At 43.0% G+C, this 20,973-nt stretch overlaps 2 protein-coding genes across 8 annotated transcripts in view; one reads left to right on the top strand and one right to left on the bottom strand.

Annotated features, from left to right (window-relative positions):
- LOC138757445 (tetratricopeptide repeat protein 39B) overlaps positions 1 to 11,192 on the bottom strand; it is a 182,885-nt gene extending 171,693 nt beyond the window's left edge. Inside the window, exon 1 of one of the 2 annotated variants that reach the window (XM_069924743.1) lies at positions 10,638 to 11,192. The gene's annotated coding sequence lies outside the window, so the exon portion shown is untranslated. The remainder of the gene's footprint in view (positions 1 to 10,637) is intronic. The other variant, XM_069924748.1, reaches the window with a different exon arrangement.
- The window catches only part of snapc3 (small nuclear RNA activating complex, polypeptide 3), a 77,325-nt gene that overhangs the window by 9,254 nt on the left and 47,098 nt on the right, over positions 1 to 20,973 (top strand). For 3 of the 6 annotated variants that reach the window (XM_069924811.1, XM_069924843.1, XM_069924833.1), the window contains exons 1-2: positions 10,769 to 11,053; positions 14,803 to 14,880. In XM_069924811.1, the coding sequence (XP_069780912.1) occupies positions 10,803 to 11,053; positions 14,803 to 14,880 (329 nt within the window). In that variant the 5' untranslated portion in view covers positions 10,769 to 10,802. Of the gene's footprint in view, positions 1 to 10,768; positions 11,054 to 14,802; positions 14,881 to 20,973 lie in introns of those variants that run through there. The other 3 variants (XM_069924801.1, XM_069924791.1, XM_069924822.1) reach the window with 2 other exon arrangements.

Below are 20,973 nucleotides of genomic sequence, written 5' to 3'. Positions count from 1 at the left end.
TTGTTGTGAAATCACAAAATTGTGACAGGAAGGGTCTTGGTGTTTAGTGCACAAAAGATGAGAAAGCTGTTCTATAATACACCTTACCTTGGGCCTCATGTAAGTGCTGATCCTCAGATATCCAATTGATCAGCCAGAGGTCAATAATACACTTGATCTTAGCCAAAAGGTTGAGAAGCATTCTGGGTGAATCACCTTTATGATTGTAGTCTCTCCCTTCCCAGAAATAATGGCTTGGCTTCGCGGACGAAGATTTATGGAGGGGGTAAAAGTCCACGTCAGCTGCAGGCTCGTTTGTGGCTGACAAGTCCGATGCGGGACAGGCAGACACGGTTGCAGCGGCTGCAGGGGAAAATTGGTTGGTTGGGGTTGGGTGTTGGGTTTTTCCTCCTTTGCCTTTTGTCAGTGAGGTGGGCTCTGCGGTCTTCTTCAAAGGAGGTTGCTGCCCGCCAAACAGTGAGGCGCCAAGATGCACGGTTTGAGGCGATATCAGCCCACTGGCGGTGGTCAATGTGGCAGGCACCAAGGACTGCCTTCCCAGAAAAGTATCATACAAACCACCAAGTTTATCATCATGTTATTTCACAAGTACAATCCACCAAAAATGGGCATCCGTCAATTTGACAGGACCTCACTGTCTAACCTGAACACACATTAATGGTTTCAAGAAATCCTTTCTGGTTTTATTACCTTATCAGTTTGATTTTTAAAACTGGCTGAAACAATGAAGTCATTTATTAGATTTAAAGTGCATGACTTTTTCCACATGGAATCAGAATAAGGTGATGGTTATGTGATCAGTGAATGCATCAGTGACTGATCACTATCAGAAGAACTGATGTCATGCTGATGTTTTTCTCTGACCTTTGTCTCCTTTATGGCTCCTGTCCCCTGAAGAAGGGCCAAAAGGCAGGCACAGGAACATAGAAGTTGAACATGAAGTACTGACCCCAAAAAATGTTAAGGAACTAAAGAGGGATTATACAAGTTGGAGAATCGTGAAGCCCCTTTTTGACTCCCTGATGAACAAATGAGAAGCAATCAATCAAGAGGCTCCCTATCCTCAAAAGTGTTCAGGGATCAATTCAGTGTCAGAGGTAATTGTGCCACTCCAGACAGATCTGCAGCAATTCCTCCCTCTTCAGTGAATTGGCGGCAGGGGCGGAGCGCACATGGGATTTGAAGGAGAGGAGAAGATACTGCAAGCCTTGTTTTTTTTACCATGAAATCCGCCAAGATCATCTTCAAAACCTAGAGACTGCCCAGTGGAGCAGGATGAGATATATGTGGGCTTCTTCTAAAATATTCACCACCGAGCTATGTGATCACAGCCTTAAAGAAAACGACAGCTCAGTCACATCATTGCACATGGACATACAGGAAGGCCACAGATAGCACAGTATTTCACAACCTTCTGTCCTCTATCCAAACTTCTTAGATCTCAGCAATCGTGAGAGTCTGGACTAGCTGATTGGCTTTATCCATTCCAGAGTCAAATTATATTCCCAAAAACAACCACTTACTACTGGCTGAGCTGTACTCTGTGAGCCTGGATGGGCTTGGTCCTGTTGGAAGTTTACAATCCTCTGGTTTTGGCTGAAGGCATGTTAGAATCCACACAGGAGGGCAAAATCACTTTCATCAATAAGTAGAAAGAGGGCATCAGGAACAGGAGACCCATTTCATTGCTGAGCATTGATGACAGAATCCTGTGCAAAGCCATTCAAGACCACCTTTGTATATGGCAGCTTGTGGAACCAAAGTACGAGGGCATGAAGTGCCACTCAATGCTGAGGTTCTACCTGTCCCAGGTGTTGTCAAGGATAGGCCTGGGCCAGTTGCTACACAATGTCCCAGTAAGATGGATATTGCCGCTCTACCTATCCTTTGTGGAAAGGTTTTTCCAAACACCTTTTTTCCAGAAATACATGTCCATCAGCCAGTGGTCAGCATGGAATGTCCTCCAGACATAGAGACAAGGTCTTTATAGATACTGTGGGGTGGTTCCCTGAACATATTGTCCAGATGGAATGCCTTATTGCCAGTATTCACTCATAAGCACCAGGACTTAGCCCGACTTGCAATGGGAGGGGCCCTCCCAGTCAGATTCTTCCTATGATAGAAATATCATCCACATTGTTCCCAAGGTGTCTGTGATGGAGTAGAGGCAGTCACCTACCTCTTCATAGAATGTATAGATGAAAGGGAGAAACTCTTCACACAGAGAGTGATAAGAATGTGGAATGAGCTGCCAGCTGAAGTGGTGACTGCGGGCTCAATTTTCACATTTAAGAAAAATTTGAACAGGTACATGGATGGGAGGGGTATGAAGGGCTATGGACTAGGTGCAGGTCATTGGGACTAGGGAGAATAGTGTTTGGCACAGACTAGAAGGGTTAAAGTACCTGTTTTCTGCACTGTAATGTTCTATGGTTCTAGTCACAGTTCATTCCCAACAGTAGCACGAGAGGACACGAGATAAACGGGCTGTTCCCAGGGATGCATGCAGAGAAAAACATCTAGAGCTGTTGAAAAATCATCAACTCAGTGATAGACACACTTTGGTCTGCCAGAAACTTGTTGGTCTTTCAGCACACAGAGGTCAATGATGGTGACTGACACATTCCAGGCTGCAGGAATACATGCTGAGGGACGCACTGAGGTTTGGTGCAGCCAACATAAGGGTTCTGTGGGAGTCTAGAATTCTTCAGTTACTGAGCATTGAGCAGCTGAGACCAAAGGGAAGTCCCTCAAACACATAGTGGGGCGTAATGACAAGGTGCCACAGTGGTGGTTAATAGGGAATGAATGTTACAATGTGCAATGATGAAAATGTATGGATATGGCACTAAAGATATTAAAAGACATTGAATGGTTTTCTTTTCTGTATACAATAAAGTTTATTTCTGGCGGGAGAAAAAATCAGTTCAAGTCTACCTGAGGACAGCTGATCTACCCAGAACAAACCTGTGCTGTACATTTGACAGCCTCATGCTGCTTAGAGAGACCATTGCCAATGTTCAGGCAGAATGGTGAACACCTTCTTGGTCAGGAGAAGGCCTTTGACAGGATATCACACATACATGCTGGACATGATCTCCAAAATGAGACATGGAATGAATCAGAAATTAGATTCAGATGCTCTTGAGCAATGTGCAATTCAAATCAGTGGGTGGGAAACATAAAGCTTCCACATCAGGTCAGGAGTCAGGCAGGCTGCCCACTCTCTCCTGATTTGTTTGTGTACTGCATAGAGTTCTTTGCTAAATCAAACAGGAAGAGGGAGTTGATATATGATGTCAACATCTACTCAGATCCATGCTCTGTCTCCATACCATATATTCTGTCTCAGCAGTATCTAACCAGACGGCACCAATATCAATCACCAATTTCCATTAACTCCTCTAGTTTCTCCCTCTTTCCCTATCCTTTTGACATTTCTTCGAGCTCCCATCCCCATCTCTTCCTTCTCCTATCAGTGAGCTTTCTTCTTAGCCCTCTGCCCTCTCCACCATTACTTCTCAATCTCTTACCTATTACCTCTCCTCCTCCTTTTCTTCTCCCTCATCTTTTTATTCAAACACCTACCTGTTTTTCCAGATTACTGACAAAGGGCTCACGCCTAAAGTACTGATTGCCTTTCACTTCCTCTGGATGCTACATGACCTACTGACTTTCCATCACTTTTGTGTATTGGTATTCACATCACACATTTTACAAAGGAAAAGGATTCTGCCTTGTTATCTGGAAGCAAGGTGGTCAGCTTAACATATGCAAATCTTTTTTTCAACCTCAATTATATAAATGGTATGAAATAATTATTGCACGTTCAGTTTCCTGTCAAAGATGTGGTTCATTAATCTAATCTGTATTTTATTGTAGTCTTTATCCTGTTCTATTTACTACTAAATGTATGTATCAAATGATTTGTTTCTCAACTTTGGTCAATCAATATAGCATGCTTCAAGTAACAAAATCTGAAAGACTGTCACTCAGTTTTCAAAGTAAATTTTATATACTGTAACTAATAGTCATATGTCTGTGGTGCTTCCACTTTGATAAACAGAATTTGTGCTGTATTTTTAGTCAATGAAAGTCACACAATGTACATGAGCAATGAACTGTCGTAGGGAGTGATTTTATGACATTATTATTAAATAATCGTACTTAATATGTATCTGTTAAGTCAAAGTAATTAAATACAAGGTGTGCAGGCTAAGCCACCCTGCAAGGAACCAGGTTACCAAGCTGAGGTCCGGCAGGGGGCAGAAAGCCCTTACGTGCCAGGTGCGGTTCCAGTGCTTGGAGCTGACATCATAAAAGTTCCGGAAGTCGCGAGCATCATCAGGTTCTGAAGGAATTAAGCGCATGCAAGGGTTCTATTAAAGTCAGTTGGTCTAGCTCACTCACACCTGTCAGTGTGTTTTGTTTGCTGCACCTCCTCACATCTACATTGGTGACCCCAATGGGCCCAAACGGCAATTTTGGACACCATGATATAAGATGTTAATGTACAGAACACAGTTTCACTTAAACTGCCTACCATTTGGATCTGCGGACATCACGAAGTATTACTACATGGTCAGCTCACTCGACCAAGAGACCGCAGAAGCATTATCGATTTTGTGCATCAACCCCCTACTGTCGCCAGGTAAGAAGCTGTTAAAGCACTCCTCATCAGTACTTTCGGGCTTTCCCGCTGTGAATGAGCAGCGTGGCTACTATGCATGGACAGCCGAGGTGACTGAACACCATCTGCCATTATGAATAACATGCTGGTGCTTATGGACAGCCATAAACCCTGCCTGCTGTTCGAGCAGATATTCCTGGAGCAAATGCCAGAGAACATTCGCCTACTTCTGGCAGATGACAATTTGGTGACCCCTGTAGGTTGGAGGCCCGCACCGACGTCCTATGGTACATCAAGCAACATGGCGGGGTGACCATCGACCATGTTGCTGCCTCATGCCATGGCACTCGGTTGTTCCCTGCCCCAGAAAACAGGGCAATGTCAGCTACAGCAGATGAAAGCCCAGAAAAGGAGCATTGGTGCTATTACCACCAGAGGTGGGGTTCTGTGGCCCGCTGCTGTTGCCCGCCTTGCTCGCACATAGGAAATGCCTGGGCTGGCTGTCACTAATGGGTATGTTAGACGGCCACTGAGACAGCCTCCTGTACTTATGGGGTTGGCATTCTGGTCAGCGTTTTCTTGTCAAAACAGGAGCAGGTCAGCATTTTACCTCCCACAAGCTGGTGCACCTGTGCTGGAAAGTCTAGGCCTTCCCTCGCTGTTGCCAACAGCAGCACTATTAAAATATATGGTGTACGAACCATCCTGCTTGAGTTCAGCTCCTGCCATTTTAAGTGGACCTTCATGTTGACCAATGTGTCGCAACCCCTGAGGGGTGAAAACTTCTTCCAAGTTCACTGCCTGAAGGGGTGTTGATTGGTCAATTCCAAAACTTTTGAATCGCTTGCCTTACACCAAGCCACTCTGCTGGCACCCCATCTGGACTCAGTGACTGTTTCTCAAAACGAGTATGTCTAAATCTTGGCGGAACTCCCGAGCACTGTCAGACTGCAGTTCTCTGTAGCTGTACCCAAGCACTGCATCCAGCACCATATTCCCTTGGAAGGAGCACTGCTACATGCCCGGGAACGCAGACTACCTCCTGACAAGCTGCAACTCACCAGGGAGGAGGTCCGGAAGATGGAAGAGATGGAGATGGTTCGTTGCTTGAACAGTCCATGGGCACCCCTCCCACACATAGTACCGAAAGCTGTCTGGGGATGAAGACCTCATGGAGATTATCGCCAGTTCAGTGACGCCATGACTGCAGACAGGTATCCAGTTCCTCATATCCAGGATTTTACCGCTAACCGTCATGACTCTAAAATCTTCTCCAAAATCATCCTGGTAAGAGGATACCATCAGGTTCTGATGGTATTCGTAGGCATGGTAAATTTTTCCCACTGATTTTTACCAGTGGCAGCTAGAATTATGTAACCCCTCTTCAAACTTCTACCTGGACAGCCCAAAGATTTAAAGTGGGATGAGAAGCCGACAGCTGCATTCAAAAGGCATTTTCAAGTTTGAATATAGTACTACCTAACCTAATTTTAAATATTATTTGTAATAGTCACAATCTCCTCTCCTTTGCTTGGCACCTGTGAATACACCTGTGGGAGATGCATTGGAGAGTGCTTAGTCAAGAGGAAGGTAAAGGTAAAGGTCCCATTATTGTCGTGTATTATGACATTTAGAATGTAACATACATGAAATTCTTTAGCTGTGCCTACCGTAAGGAAGGCAGAGAGTCGCAACTTTGACCAACACCCCTCACAGAAATGAGGCTCCAGCAAGGAACAAACTCGTGACTTCTGGTTTACATGACCAGTACTCTAACCACTGAGCTATCAGAGCCTCTATTTGTGTTCTTCTACTAAATATCGTCTAGGTTTTCAATCATAGAGAGAATGTCCTATCATTAGGCTAGGTAATGACCTTGTGCAATATCCACAAGCATGCAGTAACCAGCACTGAGTGCCAGAAAGAAGTCAAAGCAAGAACTCCCTTCTATCCAAAACTACAGCACTTTCACTATCAGAGCCTCTAAAGATGGTACCCTTTTACCTTAGGTTCCAGGTCAGACAGCAATTGTAACTTGCACTTCATTCAATTTTATGTGTTACTGTCATAGTTACAGAGCCAATATACCACAGAAAATGCTTTGCAGATCAACTCATTCATGCCAACCAAGATGACATTCTGGCCGAGTCCCATTTTCCTGTATTTGGTCTGTATCCTCAACTCTTCATATATATACTTAGATATCAACATCATAACTGCTCCTCTAGAAGATCATTCTAAATACAGACTACGCTCTGAGTGAAAAAGTTATCCCTCAGGTCCCTTTTAAATCTCTCCCCCTTCAACTTAAACCTCTGCCCTCTAGTTCTTGAATCACTTACCCTGGTGTATTTGTTGTGCGACCTTGTAGCGGCTACTATGGTAGATGCTACTAAATAAAGGCAAACACACACAAAGGTAGTCAACTCAAGAGTGGTTTATTGCAGACGTACACAGACCTTTTATTCCCTGTCTGTTAATGAGTTCGTTAGTGAACAGTTGCTGGTCCACAGGACCAGCAGGTTAAAGCTATGAGCCATTAGCGCCTCGTGTCTTTAGGCAGGGGCTTCATCTGATCCACTCGCTGTACTTTGGTGCCCAGCACTGCTAGCCCACGATGTGTCAGGAAAGTCTGTGAACTGACAGTAGCAGTTCGCAATACCGCACTGTGCTCCCGCTACAACCTCCTCATTAACAAAGAAACCATTTGTAAATAGGGCAGAGCAACCTCACTGTCAGTGAAGCTGAACTGAGCTTTAAGTCACCTATCACTTTAATTCTCCATCCCACTCCCACTCTGACCTCTCTGACTCTGGCCTCGTACATTTAAATTTAAATCACTAAGAGTCACTATCTAGAAGGACCCACCATACCAATGTTATTGTGAAGAAATTACATCAGTGCATCTACTTCCTGAGGAGTTGCATAGATTTGGTGTGTCATTGGAAACCATGGCAAACTTCCACGGAGTTGTGGCAGAATGGGTGCTGACTGGCTGCATCACGGCCTGGTATGGGGCAACAATGCCTCTGAGTGGAAAGCCCTCCAAAAGATAGTGGACACTGCCCAGTACATCACAGGCAAAACTATCCCTACCATTGAGAAAATCTACATTGAATGCTGCTGTTGGAGAGCAGCAGCAATCATCAAGGATCCACCACACCAGGTCAATCTCTTTTCTTGCTGCTGAGATCAGGATCCGTATCACCAGGTTCAGGAACAGTTGCTACCCCTTAACCATCAGACTCCTAAACCACAGACTCAATAAGAGACTCAGCTAAGGACTCTTACTTTTCACATTATTTCTGATTTTTTTTTCCTGTATTTGCAGTTTGTTTACATTTCTATCTTTGTATACATATTTCTTCTCAAATACTGATAAATAGAAATTCTGCCTGGTTCACAGGAGAAGAATCTCATGTGATGTCATGTACATACTCTAACAATAAATTTGAACTTTGAACACTGTCTCAATGAAGAGTTGAGACTTTATTATCATATAAATGTTCGAAGTATCGGTACACCAGAATTCTTACACAAATGTATAAGATACACCAGCTACATTAAATTAATAAATTACCACAATGTGCTAGTACAGGAAAAGTTATCATAAATATAAAAGGTTAGATAAATACATATTCACAGTTTGAGTTGCTGGAAGTGATGTTTCATTAGCACATGGAGATCCTTTGGCAGTCCTAAAGTAGATTATGGTTAGGGAGTCAAAGGGATGTTCAAAAATCCTGATAGCTGTTGGGGGAAAAAAAACTGTTCCTGAATCTTGAGATGTTGGACTTCAGGATTTTGTACTTGCTGCCTGAAGGCTGCAGCGAGAAGAGATTGTTACCACGGTGATGGAAATCCTTGATGTTGACTACCTTCTTGAGCATTTAACATAGATGGTTTCAATGGATGGGAAGTCAGCATTCGTGATGAACATGGCTGGGTTTGTCATTTTCTGCAGCTTTCTGGGCTCAAGTTTCCAAACCATGCCATGATGCAACCATTCAGTATACTTTCTGCCGTAAACCTCTAGAAATTCACTAAGAGTATTTGACGACATATGAAATCTCCTTAGACTTTTTAGATTGTAAAAGGTTTAGACATGATACTGTTAGATCTGAAGATAATGTTGCCCACAAGGTTCTTCAGAAGTCAAAAATGGGATGCAAATTTTAGGGTTACAGCTATTTTAGTAGATGTACATCATAGTATACGTCAGACAAGGCCAGCCAGTGCCAAGGAGCAAGGCAACCACAAAGTAAGTAACCTAGACAGCAAATAACATGGCAATTTGATCACATGATTTCCTTTTGTACTGCAAATTGATGCTCCATACTCCACAGGCTGAAGGCTGCTGGAGACTGGTGGCTGAAAGTCTGAAACCAGACTGTAGTCTGCTGGAGATTAGATTGGTGGCTGAAGAACTCCCACCAGACTGCAGGCAACTGGAGAATAGCTTATGAGAACAAGATATATGACAAAGATTCCAAAGTGCCTCAGACACTGAAAGCTTCCTGTTTTAGAGGTTCCAAACTGGAACTTGGGTTTGCTAAAGGAGTGGATAGGAGTCTGTATGGCTGTAGAGGTTGCGGGGGTGCTGGAGGCGAATCCACAGACACTCGGTGTCTCTGAAGGGACTCTCTTTTGCTTCTCCTTCTATTACTAAACCTTGTATTTTTGGGGGGCCCCGGTTGATGCTAATAGTTGCTCTTTGTGTGCTTTTACAGAAAGCAAAAGTTGACAAATTTTGTGTATTATTATATTTTGTATATTATTCCATGACAACAAAGGAATCTTGATATGAACCAGTTTAAATAAGACATCTGATGAACCTTGCAGACAAGAAACTGCAGAAGTGTAGAAACAATATATTTTACAAGTTACTAAAAGTTTACCATCAAACAGTTGATTATACAACCATACAAGCTCACATCACAAGGCCAGACTGTGCCAGAGATCTGACACCATGGTAGGTCATCCCCCTTCAACAAGAATCCAAAATGGTATACATAGATGTAATTGAGAGGGATAGCCTCAAGGGTACACTGCATTGACTGCTTGTTCACTTTCCCTCTCCCTCCTAGGTGTGACTGTGTCCCTTTAATTCTTGTCTATCATGCCCTCAATCTCCTGAATGATCCAGGTCCCAAAATGTTTTGGAATGCAAAATTCATGACCTGTCAATCAGAGCCCAAAAGTTTGGGAAACACAAGAATTGAAGATGCTGGAATCTTGAGCAAACAACAAAAAGCTGGAATCAGTCAGAAAGTTCGTCAGGTTTCATGGAGACATTTATGCTCAGAACCCCTTTTCCAAACTAGGTTAGGAAGGGGACATATCAAGCAGGAAAAGGGGAATGGTGATGGAAGGAGCCAAGAGGTAATAGGACAATGGAAAACAAGATAGGAGAAAAGACTGTAAGAAGTTGCTGGGAATTTTGGCTGGGAAGAGGACACTAATCTTGCCTTGCCAGTGGACCTTAGAAAGATTGCAGAAGCAGTATGGGAAGGACCTTTCTAGTGCATCGGGAGAACCTTTTATCGGTAATTTTCTTCTTTGGAGCACATAAAAACGCTGAGCTGAGCTGGAGACCGTGCATTTTGTGCCCAGTATTAATCTAAAACCTTTCTTCACTATTCAAATTGCCAACTTGGGACTGCCCCCCCTCCTTGCAGTTTTTTTTAAAAATTTGACAATGGAACGTAAATTGATTGAAAGCGGGTTTTTTATCATTTTCTTTGCACTGGGCAGGTCACCCTGTGAAATGGGAGGTAACGGGAGACAAGAGATTCGAGCTAATGATGTTCCCCAACGTCTCGGTTCTATGACCTGCATCATGTTATGAAGTTTGCTTTTCTCTGTCCACACACGCTGCTTGACTTGCTTTATCCAGCATATTCTGTTTTTAATTCCATATCAATCCTCGCGACAAAATGTTGATTAAAAAAAAAGTTTAACATATAAATTAGCGTTTTGGCAGGCACCCTTTTACTTTAAACGTCACCTCTGAGGTTTCCATAGGAGATGACCGACCTTTGGGTTCTGCAGGCTTCTTTCTCTCTGTTGGCTTCCTCCAGTACTCACAGGGTGTCGCACTCGATGATGACGACATCATTTCCGCGTCGAACTTCAATCCCCATAATGCTTCGCGTTCCCACCAACCGAAAAGATGGCGTCAGGGCCTAGCGAGGCGTGTTCCACTTCAGTCACGGGCTCTTACAATGCCCCCGACTATGAGTTGCCGGATGTAAACACAAAAGCTTTCAACGTCGGTGACTTCGGCCGGCTGTGGCGAGAAAAGCTGAAGACGGACTTGTCGCTGGATCATGATGGGGAAGAGGAAGGGGAGGCGAGACAGCAGCTCGTGGCCGAACCGTCTATCCCCGCGGACATGGTGGAGGAGCTGCAGATGGTGTGCGGGTGAGAGCCCTGACCCAAACGCGCTGACTGGGTGGGTGGGCGAGGTAACAGAGGGAAGGAGTGATAATTTTCGGGGAAATGGCAACAGCAGTGTGATTTGGTGTCGTGGCGCTTGAGGAGGCGAGAGAGCAGCAGAACATGGGAAAGGGGGAGTCGACCTACCTAAGCAAATAGGAAGGACACGTGCCTGTGGGAGCGAGTCCAAACAGTTCATCCAAGTGGAGCAACTGCATCGGGTACTCGCGTTGACGCCTCCTATACATCGCAGTCTGGGAGATCGTTTTGTTTCAGCACCTTCGCTTTGTCTGCTGGAATAGGATGGATCTCGCAGAGGCTAACCATTTCAAATTCCTGCCCCATTCCCAAGGTTCTGAAGAGTGGGGCTGAATGGGAGGATGGATCAGCTCATGATTATAGATCCCACGTGGCTTAATGTTCTTGATCAGTTCACTGAGGGGTCTCGTGAAATTTTTTCCTGAAGTTCATGTGGACTACCTGTACTGCCCTACCCTCATTGATCATCTTTATCACCATGTTTTTTTAAAAAAAATCATTCAGCAAATAAAGTTACGTTGATTATTTTTAACAAATCCATACCTTTCTAAAAGCAGGTAAATCCTGTATATAAGAATCTTTAATAATTTTCTACATTGATCTATAATTCCTTGAAGTATTTCAATTGCCCTTAAGCAAAAGAACAACACTGGCAGTGTTTCTGTCTTCTGAGACCTTGCCTGTGGTTGAAGAGTATACCAAAATCTCTAACAAGGCCCCAGCAATCTATTACCTTGCCTCGCTCAGTACTATGGACTTTTAATGCTTGGACTTGTGTACTTTAACGTTCAAGAGACCAAAACCACTTCTGCCTCAATATCAACACTGCCTATAATAATTGTAATGATTTTATGGTTATACACATTGTATATTGTACATGTGCATTGAAATTTGTACTTCAATATATCTTACTTGATCTCACTTTCCTCCCTGTCCTTCATAAATACCAAAATGAAGTACTATTGCCCTTTCCTCTGAACCTGTGCACAAATTTCCTCCTTTGCCTTTGAATGGAGCAACTCTTTCCCTAGCAACCCACTTATTTTTAATAATATTTTAGAAAATGTGGGTTTAAAAAAAAAAAATAAATTCTACTTGCCTTGATTACTTGTTTCAGTTCTTTCCTGTTTCCTTTATATTCCGTAAGTGCCTTGTCTGATTTCAGTTTCTGAAGTTTGTACGCGCTTCCTTTTTCATTTTGACTGAACTTGCAACATCTCTTGGCATCCAAGGTACTTGAAGCTTGCCATCCCTATCTTTCATCTTCACAAGAACATGCAGGTCCTGAACTCTTATCAGTCGATTTTTATGTCATTTGTGCATTTACCCATAAATAGATGCCCCCAATGTATTATTCCTCTTTCCTGTCTAATAATGTAATTCACTTTCCTCTAAATTAGCATCTTCCCCCAAGACTCTGCCTTATCCTTGTCAATAAGTATCTTAAAACTTACAGAAATATGATCACTGTTTCTTCCCAAAGTGTTCTCCTACTGAAACTTCAATCACCTGGCCAGGTTCATTTCCCAATATAAAGCCTGGTACGCCCCCTTCTGTGTTTGAATTATTACCATATGGTTTCAACAAGTCCTCCAGTATTTACCAAACAAATTCTGCAATTGGGGGGATGAGATGGTTGGTAAGTTTGGGGTTGCATTGGTCACAGGTTAAATAAGTGGGGAACAAGGTGTTGGAGTTGGTGTAAAATGATAATTATGGAAGGTGACTAGTTCAATGGAATGGCTAAATCATTGGATTAGAACAGTAGAATAGAAATAGTATTGCTCAACACAAAAACTGACATCCGTTGTGTTGCCACCATTTAAAAAATAATGCTCAGCTTGTCAGGTAGCATCTGTGTAGAGAGAGAAACAGTTACTTTTATGGATCAGTGGTTTAATTAATTACAAGAGTGGAATAAATTTATTAAAAATTGTCCATTGAACTTAGTCAATCTCGGGAAAGGGGAGGAACTGGCCTGGCCTTATTCATTTTTGGGAGAACTGGGGCCTCAATCTGTCTCGGAGGAATTGGGATCTAAGCAAGAGTTGGAGGGGAGCGCGGCAGCAAGCGAGAGTTGGAGGGGAGCGCGGCAGCAAGCGAGAGTTGGAGGGGAGCGCGGCAGCAAGCGAGAGTTGGGGGAGCGCGGCAGCAAGAGAGAGTTGGGGGGAGCGCGGCAGCAAGAGAGAGTTGGGGGGAGCGCGGCAGCAAGCGAGAGTTGGGGGGAGCGCGGCAGCAAGCGAGAGTTGGGGGAGCGCGGCAGCAAGCGAGAGTTGGGGGAGCGCGGCAGCAAGCGAGAGTTGGGGGAGCGCGGCAGCAAGCGAGAGTTGGGGGGAGCGCGGCAGCAAGCGAGAGTTGGGGGGAGCGCGGCAGCAAGAAAGAGTTGGGGGGAGCGCGGCAGCAAGCGAGAGTTGAGGGGAGCGCGGCAGCAAGCGAGAGTTGGGGGAGCGCGGCAGCAAGCGAGAGTTGGGGAGCGCGGCAGCAAGCGAGAGTTGGGGGGAGCGCGGCAGCAAGCGAGAGTTGGGGGGAGCGCGGCAGCAAGCGAGAGTTGGGGGGAGCGCGGCAGCAAGCGAGAGTTGGGGGGAGCGCGGCAGCAAGCGAGAGTTGGGGGGAGCGCGGCAGCAAGCGAGAGTTGGGGGGAGCGCGGCAGCAAGCGAGAGTTGGGGGGAGCGCGGCAGCAAGCGAGGGAGGGGGGTGGCCTGTTGAAATTATTTAGTATCTGGATTTCCTTATGGTCAAATAGTGGATTTTCATTTTTTTTATTGCACTCTAGCTCCTAGAATGAAGGTTTGCCATTCTTAACTCTGGCAACAACACCTTCATTGAAGAAATTTATGAGCATGGGAAGCAAATTTAAGGTTCCATTTATCTCATTTAGTACTATTAGTAAATTTATAAAAAGGCTTTAAGCCATGTGTAGAGATGTGAAATTCTGTTTATCCTGAGTTGCAAATTTATGTGAGACCCCTCTCTCTCTTGCAGTTCCCTCTATCACAGGGGTCCCCAAACTTTTTAGACCTTCGACCTCTTCAGGGACTACATGGTCCCTCATCGACCCCTAGGTATGGAATCCTGGCTCTGCGGTGGGGGGCTGGATAGGGTGGCCAGACATGTGGTTTTAGGCCAGACAGTCAGGCTTTTGAACCCTCTGCTCTCCATCTGGCACCACCTCAAGCTGGACATTAATTTGTCCTCCATATGGGGATGTATGCCGTACACCCCCAAAGGACACTTACCTGTTAAATGCATTGTCCTGGGGTACGGTGGCCAGCTGGTGCATGCAGGATGATGGGGAAGCGTGACGGCAGTGTACGAATGTTCAAGGTAGGTAAGCCTCCCCCTGCTTATGCTGGGTGGAGATGTTGGGGGGGGGGGGTGGTGCTATTTTAAATCGACCCCTCCCCCTCCCCCCACTACCTTCTCCGGGTGTTATCAACCCCCCCATCCCACCATCTTTGTAAGACCTCCTGGTATTTTTCAACCCTCCTCACCACCCCCCCCCCCCCCCCCATGTCTGGATGGTCCCATTGACTTCTGGGGGTTGATATTGACCACTTTGGAGACCCCTACTCTATCAGGAGAAAAATCATACTAGCTTGCTAGATCAAGAAATGTGCTTAACACAGTTTGGATTGGTTTTGTTGTGAGAATTGGAGTCAGTTTCACAAATAATTAATTCTTTTTTTTTTAAACAGTGTAAGTACATTGGACTGCTCAGAAGAGACCCCCAATACAGATGTCATTCCACAAGATACAGATCTGGTTACTTTGCAGTATGTCACTTTACTTTTTATAAAAAAGCATTTTAATGTCATGTTAATAATTTGCATGTAACAATATACAGTGAAAACCTCTATTGGCATGCTATTCATTTCAAGCAACTGGTACTTCAGAACAGCAGGAAGTGCTATCATGGAACAAATGTGAGCCATAATCCTGATACCATGCTACTAGACTCTTTCCTATACTCTAGCTTGTCATTGTTTAAATTCTGGCCTATGGAAGTGGTGCCTACTGCAAACTTAGAACTACAGGAGATTACAGCACAGAAACAGGCCTTTCAGCCCTTCTAGTCTATGCTGAACTATTTTTCTGTTGAGTCCCACTGACCTGCACTCAATCCATAGCCCTCCATACCCATCCCATCCATGAACCTATCCAAATTATTCTTTAATGTTAAAAATTAGGTTGGCAGCTTGTTCCATTCTCCCACCATTCTGTGAAGAAGTCCCTCTTAACTTTTACCCTTAACTCACGTCCTCTGGTTAGTATCTCACCTGCCCTCAGTGCGGGGGGGGGGGGGGGGGGGGGGAAGCCTATCTACATTTACTCTGTCTATTCCCTTCATGATTTTAAATATATCTATCAAATCTCCCCTTATTCTGTGATCCAGAGAAATAAGACCTAACCTGTTTAACCTTTCTTTGTACTCAGTTTCTGAAGACCAAGCAACATGCCAGTAAATCTTCTCTGCACTCTTTCAATCTTATTGGTATATTTCCTGTAGTTAGATGACCAAAACTGCACACTATACTCCATATTTGGCCTCACCAATGTCTTGTACAGCTTTATATAACATCCTAACTCCTATACTCAATATTTTGATTTATGAAGGCCAATATGCCATAGGGTCTCTTTGCAACCCTATATACCTGTGACACCACTTTAAGGGAACTATATATCTCTATTCCCAGATCCCTCATTCTATTGCACTCTTCAGTGCCCTAATATTTACCGTGCATATTCTATGTTGTTTGTCCTTCCAAAATGCAACATCTCACCCTTGTCTGTATTAAGTTCCATCTGCCGTTTTTAAGCCCATTTTTCTAGCAGGTCCAGATTTAAAACTTTGAAAACCTCCCTCGCTGTCCACAATACCTATCTTTGTGTCATCTGCAAACATGCTGATCCAATTTATCACATTATCATTCAGATTATTGATATTGATGACAAACACAATGGTCCCAGCACGGATTCCTGAGGCACACCACTAGTCATAGGCCTCAAGTCTGTAATCCAAATGTAATCCACCACCACTTTCTGGCTTCTTTCACAGAGCCAATATCAAATCCAGATTACTACTTCACCTTGAATACTGAGCGTCTGAACCTTTCTGACAAACCTCCCATGTAGGACCTTGTCAAAGGCTTTACTAAAGTCCATGTAGGCAACATTTACAGCCTTTCCTTCATCAACTTTCCTGGTAACCTCCTTGAAAAACTATAAGATGCACCTCACACAAAGCCTTGTTGACTATTTCTAATTAGTCCTTGACTATTCAAATGTTTGTATATCTGATCTCTCAGATCACCTTCCATTAATTTACCCACTATTGACGTCAGGCTCAACGGCAATCTAATTACCAGGGTTACTAATGGAGCCGTTTTTAAACAATGGATTAATGTGGTATTTGCCAATTTTCTGGCACCATACCCATTGCCAAGTACATTTTTAATATTTCCGCCAGAGCCCCTGGAATGTCAACAATAGCCTCCCTCAAGATCAGAGGGAATATTATGTCAGGCATTGGGAATTTATCCACCTTTATTTGCTTTAAGACAGCAAGCTCAATCTCCTTTAATCTGTATTGGTTCCTTGACCTCGCTGCTTGTTTTCCTAATTTCCCTTGACTCTGCCAGTTTCCTGAGTAAATACTGATGCAAAAAACCCATTCAAGATACATAGCCGACCTCTCTGATATTCAAGGGGACCAATTTTTCTCCTTGCTATCTTTTTGATCTTTTATATCTGTAGAAACATTTAGGATTTTCCTTTACATTGTCTGCCAAAGCAACCTCATACCTTCTTTTAGCCTTCCTGATTTTTTTTATTGAGGTTTTTCTTGCATTTTTTTATACTCTTTAAGTACCTCATTTGCTCCATGTTGCCTATACCTTTCTTCTAACGATCCAGTCCCCCCACCCCCCATGTCCTTCGAAAACCTGTTAACTTTGCCTTTTAACCTGACTGGAGCATGCAGATTCTGTACTCTCAAAATTTCACCTTTAAAGGTCTTCACTTACCTCTTACATCCTTGTTAGAAAACTTCTCCCAATCTACGCATTTCAGATCCTTTCTCATTTCCTTAAAATTGACCTTTCGCCAATTGGGAATCTCAAACAGACCTATCCTATCCTTCTCCATAATTAACTTGAAACTAATGGTATTATAGTCACTGGATCCAAAATTTTTTTTTTAATTAGTCGTGCTATTGTGTGAGCTATTTCAAGAATGAAGTGGTTACCCAAGGATAGGTGATGAATTTAAAAGATCTCTTCTCTTACCCTTTCTATTCAGTTGCCTTTTGGTCTCATGTAACTTCTGGTCCCTAATTCATCTCACTGAATCTCCATTCCTCAGACTTGCTCCAGCTCAATTCTTAAGCTGCTAACAATGCGTCTTTGAAAATGATGTGCAGCTTTTCTTTGAGGCGTGTGGGGAAGGGAAGCAGAGTGATTATCAAAACATTTTTGAAGGACACTTAGTGTATTAGTTAAAATGTTTCAATTTTAAATGTAACTTCTTGAGAAAACTTTCAATGTTCTTTATGATTTTAAAAAAAACATCTTTATCCCCATTATGATTATTTGTTCTGTGTCTCTTAACTTCTTAGGGTGTTCCATGTTTCATTAGTGCATCCAATTAAAACCATTCTCTTGACCAATTAAAACCATTTTCCTGACCAATCAAGAAACAGTTCAAGTGCTTGATAGACTTTGTGAGGGGTCTTTGATTATTGAATGCATAATTAAAATGCAAGTTCATATCCTGACCATTTATCATTGAATAAACAAGCATGAGGATCTGGTCGAATCACCATTATAAGCAATAAGCAAGTCCTTGTGCTGTGCACCACTGGATTGGGGTGTTGAGCCATGGTGATCTGGCATTCCAGGCTCTCTTTGCCGTCAGGCCTTGGTGTCAGGTGACAATGTCGGGCACCTTTCTTCTACTACAGGGTAGCCCTTCAGAGCAAATTGTGGTCAGTCTGAACAGCTGGGCCTATAGGCAGTCAGATTCTCTGGTTGGCTGGACCTACAGTGCTGAACTGCCAAAGCTGTGAATGAATATCCGTAGTAAAACCATGTCAGTTACTTTGGTGGTATCAGAGTAGAAATGTAAGGGCAGAACAAATTTAATGCACTTTAGTAGAAGATCTGATGGGAGCAGCTTGAAAAATATTACTATACTGTGGTGTCATCCTTTTCCAAATATAGTCAGAAGCCCCTTTTCCATTGGCATCCCACTCTGCAGTGTCCTGAGATAGGAAACCCTTTGTGCCGTTTCTAATGGGCCACCCTTAACTGGGACACTAATTGTTTTTCCACTGAACACACTCATCCCCGGGAATTGGAGTGTTCTACCTTCAAATGGAAATGCGTGACTTTCTGCTGTCCCTTTTCCACTGATTTTATCAGTATGCCGGCATTCACAAACGCCGAGGATATGAGTAGGGGTAGAGGTGGTTGATCCCTGGTGTGAAATGACGTCATTTGACGCCAACATTCGGAGATTGTTACTTTTCTACTGTACCCTGCCCCAGTTAATTCCTGGGACAGGGTGTCAGTGGAAAAGGGGCTATAGAGAGGTCAAACACAAAAACCAGTCCTTTGACCCAAAGGGTCTGCATTGAACATCAATCATTTCTGGTAATCCTACATTAATCCCACTTTTTTTATTCTTCCCGTATTCTCTGCACTTTCTTTCTCACCCACCCTTCTCAGAATCTGCCACTCACATATCCACGAAGGCAATTTACAGTGGCTAATTAACATTCTAACACATCTTTGTGACTTCAAAAGAAGATTTCAGATTTATTGTCAGAGTACATGCATGACATCACATCCCACTCAGATTTTTTTTCCTATGGGCGAGGCAGAATTACCACTTATTGCTAGTGCAAAAAAAAAACACACCGCCTATACATATAAACAAATAAAGAATTGTAAACCCAGAGAATGTGGAAACCAGGTACTCTGGTGCTGTGAAGCAGTTTCATTACTGCCACTACCTCTATTCTGCCCTGAGCTCCTCAAATTTTCTTGTGACTTGTTGATATCATTAATATGACTTCTCTATCCATAGATGTGAAAGTAAGTAAGCCAGTTCTCCTCTAAATTGTCTACTGCAGGCCGTGCATGTATTATAAAGTTCTGAATCCATGAGCAGCCTGTGCCATTCAACTGATTGTGCTTGAACAAAAAAATTGACAGATGGAACACCAAAATGAGGTGGATATATTTTGACACCACTCAGGGCTCTTTGCTTATGAACATCATATTGGCCCTGAACTGAAGATGTCAGCCTGATTAGTTTAAAGTTGAATGAGAAATACATAACGTACAGTAACACTTACTGATCCAAACTAAAATATTTGAGTTTTTGATTGGAATGTTTTTGAGATTCCTTCAGTTAATAAAGCAATAGATTCTGGGAAACATGTTACCATTTATTTGGCACAGGAAAAGGAGTAATTAAAGCTGTCTATTATATCACTCCTTTTAATTGTGGTCATAGCGACTGTTCTAGAAGTTATTTTTATTTTTTATTTGGTTATAGATTTTGTTTTTAATATGTATTTTTACAAAACTATCCATTTTCATTTTTGCCATTGTCACCCCCCATTTACTTCAGAGCTTTCGTACAGAGTAGTTGCCTTTTTTTTTACATGCCATGCTTAAAATATAATACAAATAACCCTTTTTTTTTAAAAGAAAATGTAGTTCATGCAAATACTTTCTATAAATCTGGAAATGCGTGACTTTCTGCTGTCCCTTTTCCACTGATTTTATCAGTATGTGGTAGAGATCTTGAAGTAAAGGCTCTTTTGTGAATCACTCAAGGTTTTTATCCATGTGATTCAACATCATCCTCCAACTGTCCATTGTATGGATAAATTCATCGTTTCACTAAAATAACTGTTCTACAGTAATTATGGAGAGGTTCAGGCTTTTCCATAATTTCTTATGTTCTTTAAAAAAAAATTATCTCACGCAATTGCATACAGCTTTTTTTTCCACCATTGCACCTCTTTTATTCTTTCAGTTATTTTCACTCAGTCTTACGAGGCTGAACAGTTAGCACAATACAGTTATAGCACCAATGACCCAGGTTAGAATCCGGCGCTGTCTGTCTGTGTCTGCATGAGTTTCCTCAGGGTGCTCCAGTTTCCTCCCAACCTTCAAAACATACGGAGGTTGTAGATTAATGGGATATAATTGGCTTACTGGCCTCGTGGGATGAAATAGCGTGATACTGTGCTATATGTTTGAATTTAAATTTAAAAAGTTAAATCATTGACCAATACATCATACAAACAAAATGAGTTGGTCATTAGATTTCTGTAGTTTTCAAAACATAGAAACTAAAGGAAAATGTAAATTTTGTGTTTGCTTTTCAGCATGGAATTTTAAATGTCTTCCAAGGCTTTTATTGTCATGTATATAATGCACAAAATGTTTACTTTGCTCATAAAAGCACGCAAAGAGGCACCACTAGTTCAGTGTCTCCCTCAAGAGGAGAAAGGGGAGCAAAAGAGCTCCTTCAGTGATGTTGAGTGTCCATGGATCCCTCCTAAGCTCCCGTAACCTCCAGGCATTTTGTCTGTTCTTTCCCAAACCTGAGCTCCAGGAATCACCCTCTTGTTCCAAACTCCCAATGTGATGAGGAACCTGTCAATGCCTAAGGCCCTTCAGGAGCCTTGATTGCCATCAGCATCCTCATAAATCCAGGTCCTGATTCCTGGTTCCCATAAGCCAGTCTCGTTAAACATGGTGCATGTCCTTCTGTTACTGAACCCCTTGCTGGTCTGCTGTTGTGATCTCCTGCCCTATGATATCTTCTTCCAGGCTTCTCCTTCTCAGAGA

The sequence above is a fragment of the Narcine bancroftii genome, chromosome 1 (genome assembly GCF_036971445.1).
Source record: "Narcine bancroftii isolate sNarBan1 chromosome 1, sNarBan1.hap1, whole genome shotgun sequence".
Lineage (NCBI taxonomy): Eukaryota > Metazoa > Chordata > Chondrichthyes > Torpediniformes > Narcinidae > Narcine > Narcine bancroftii.
Note: the sequence above shows the minus strand (reverse complement) of the source record. Positions and strands in the feature narration are given on the sequence as shown.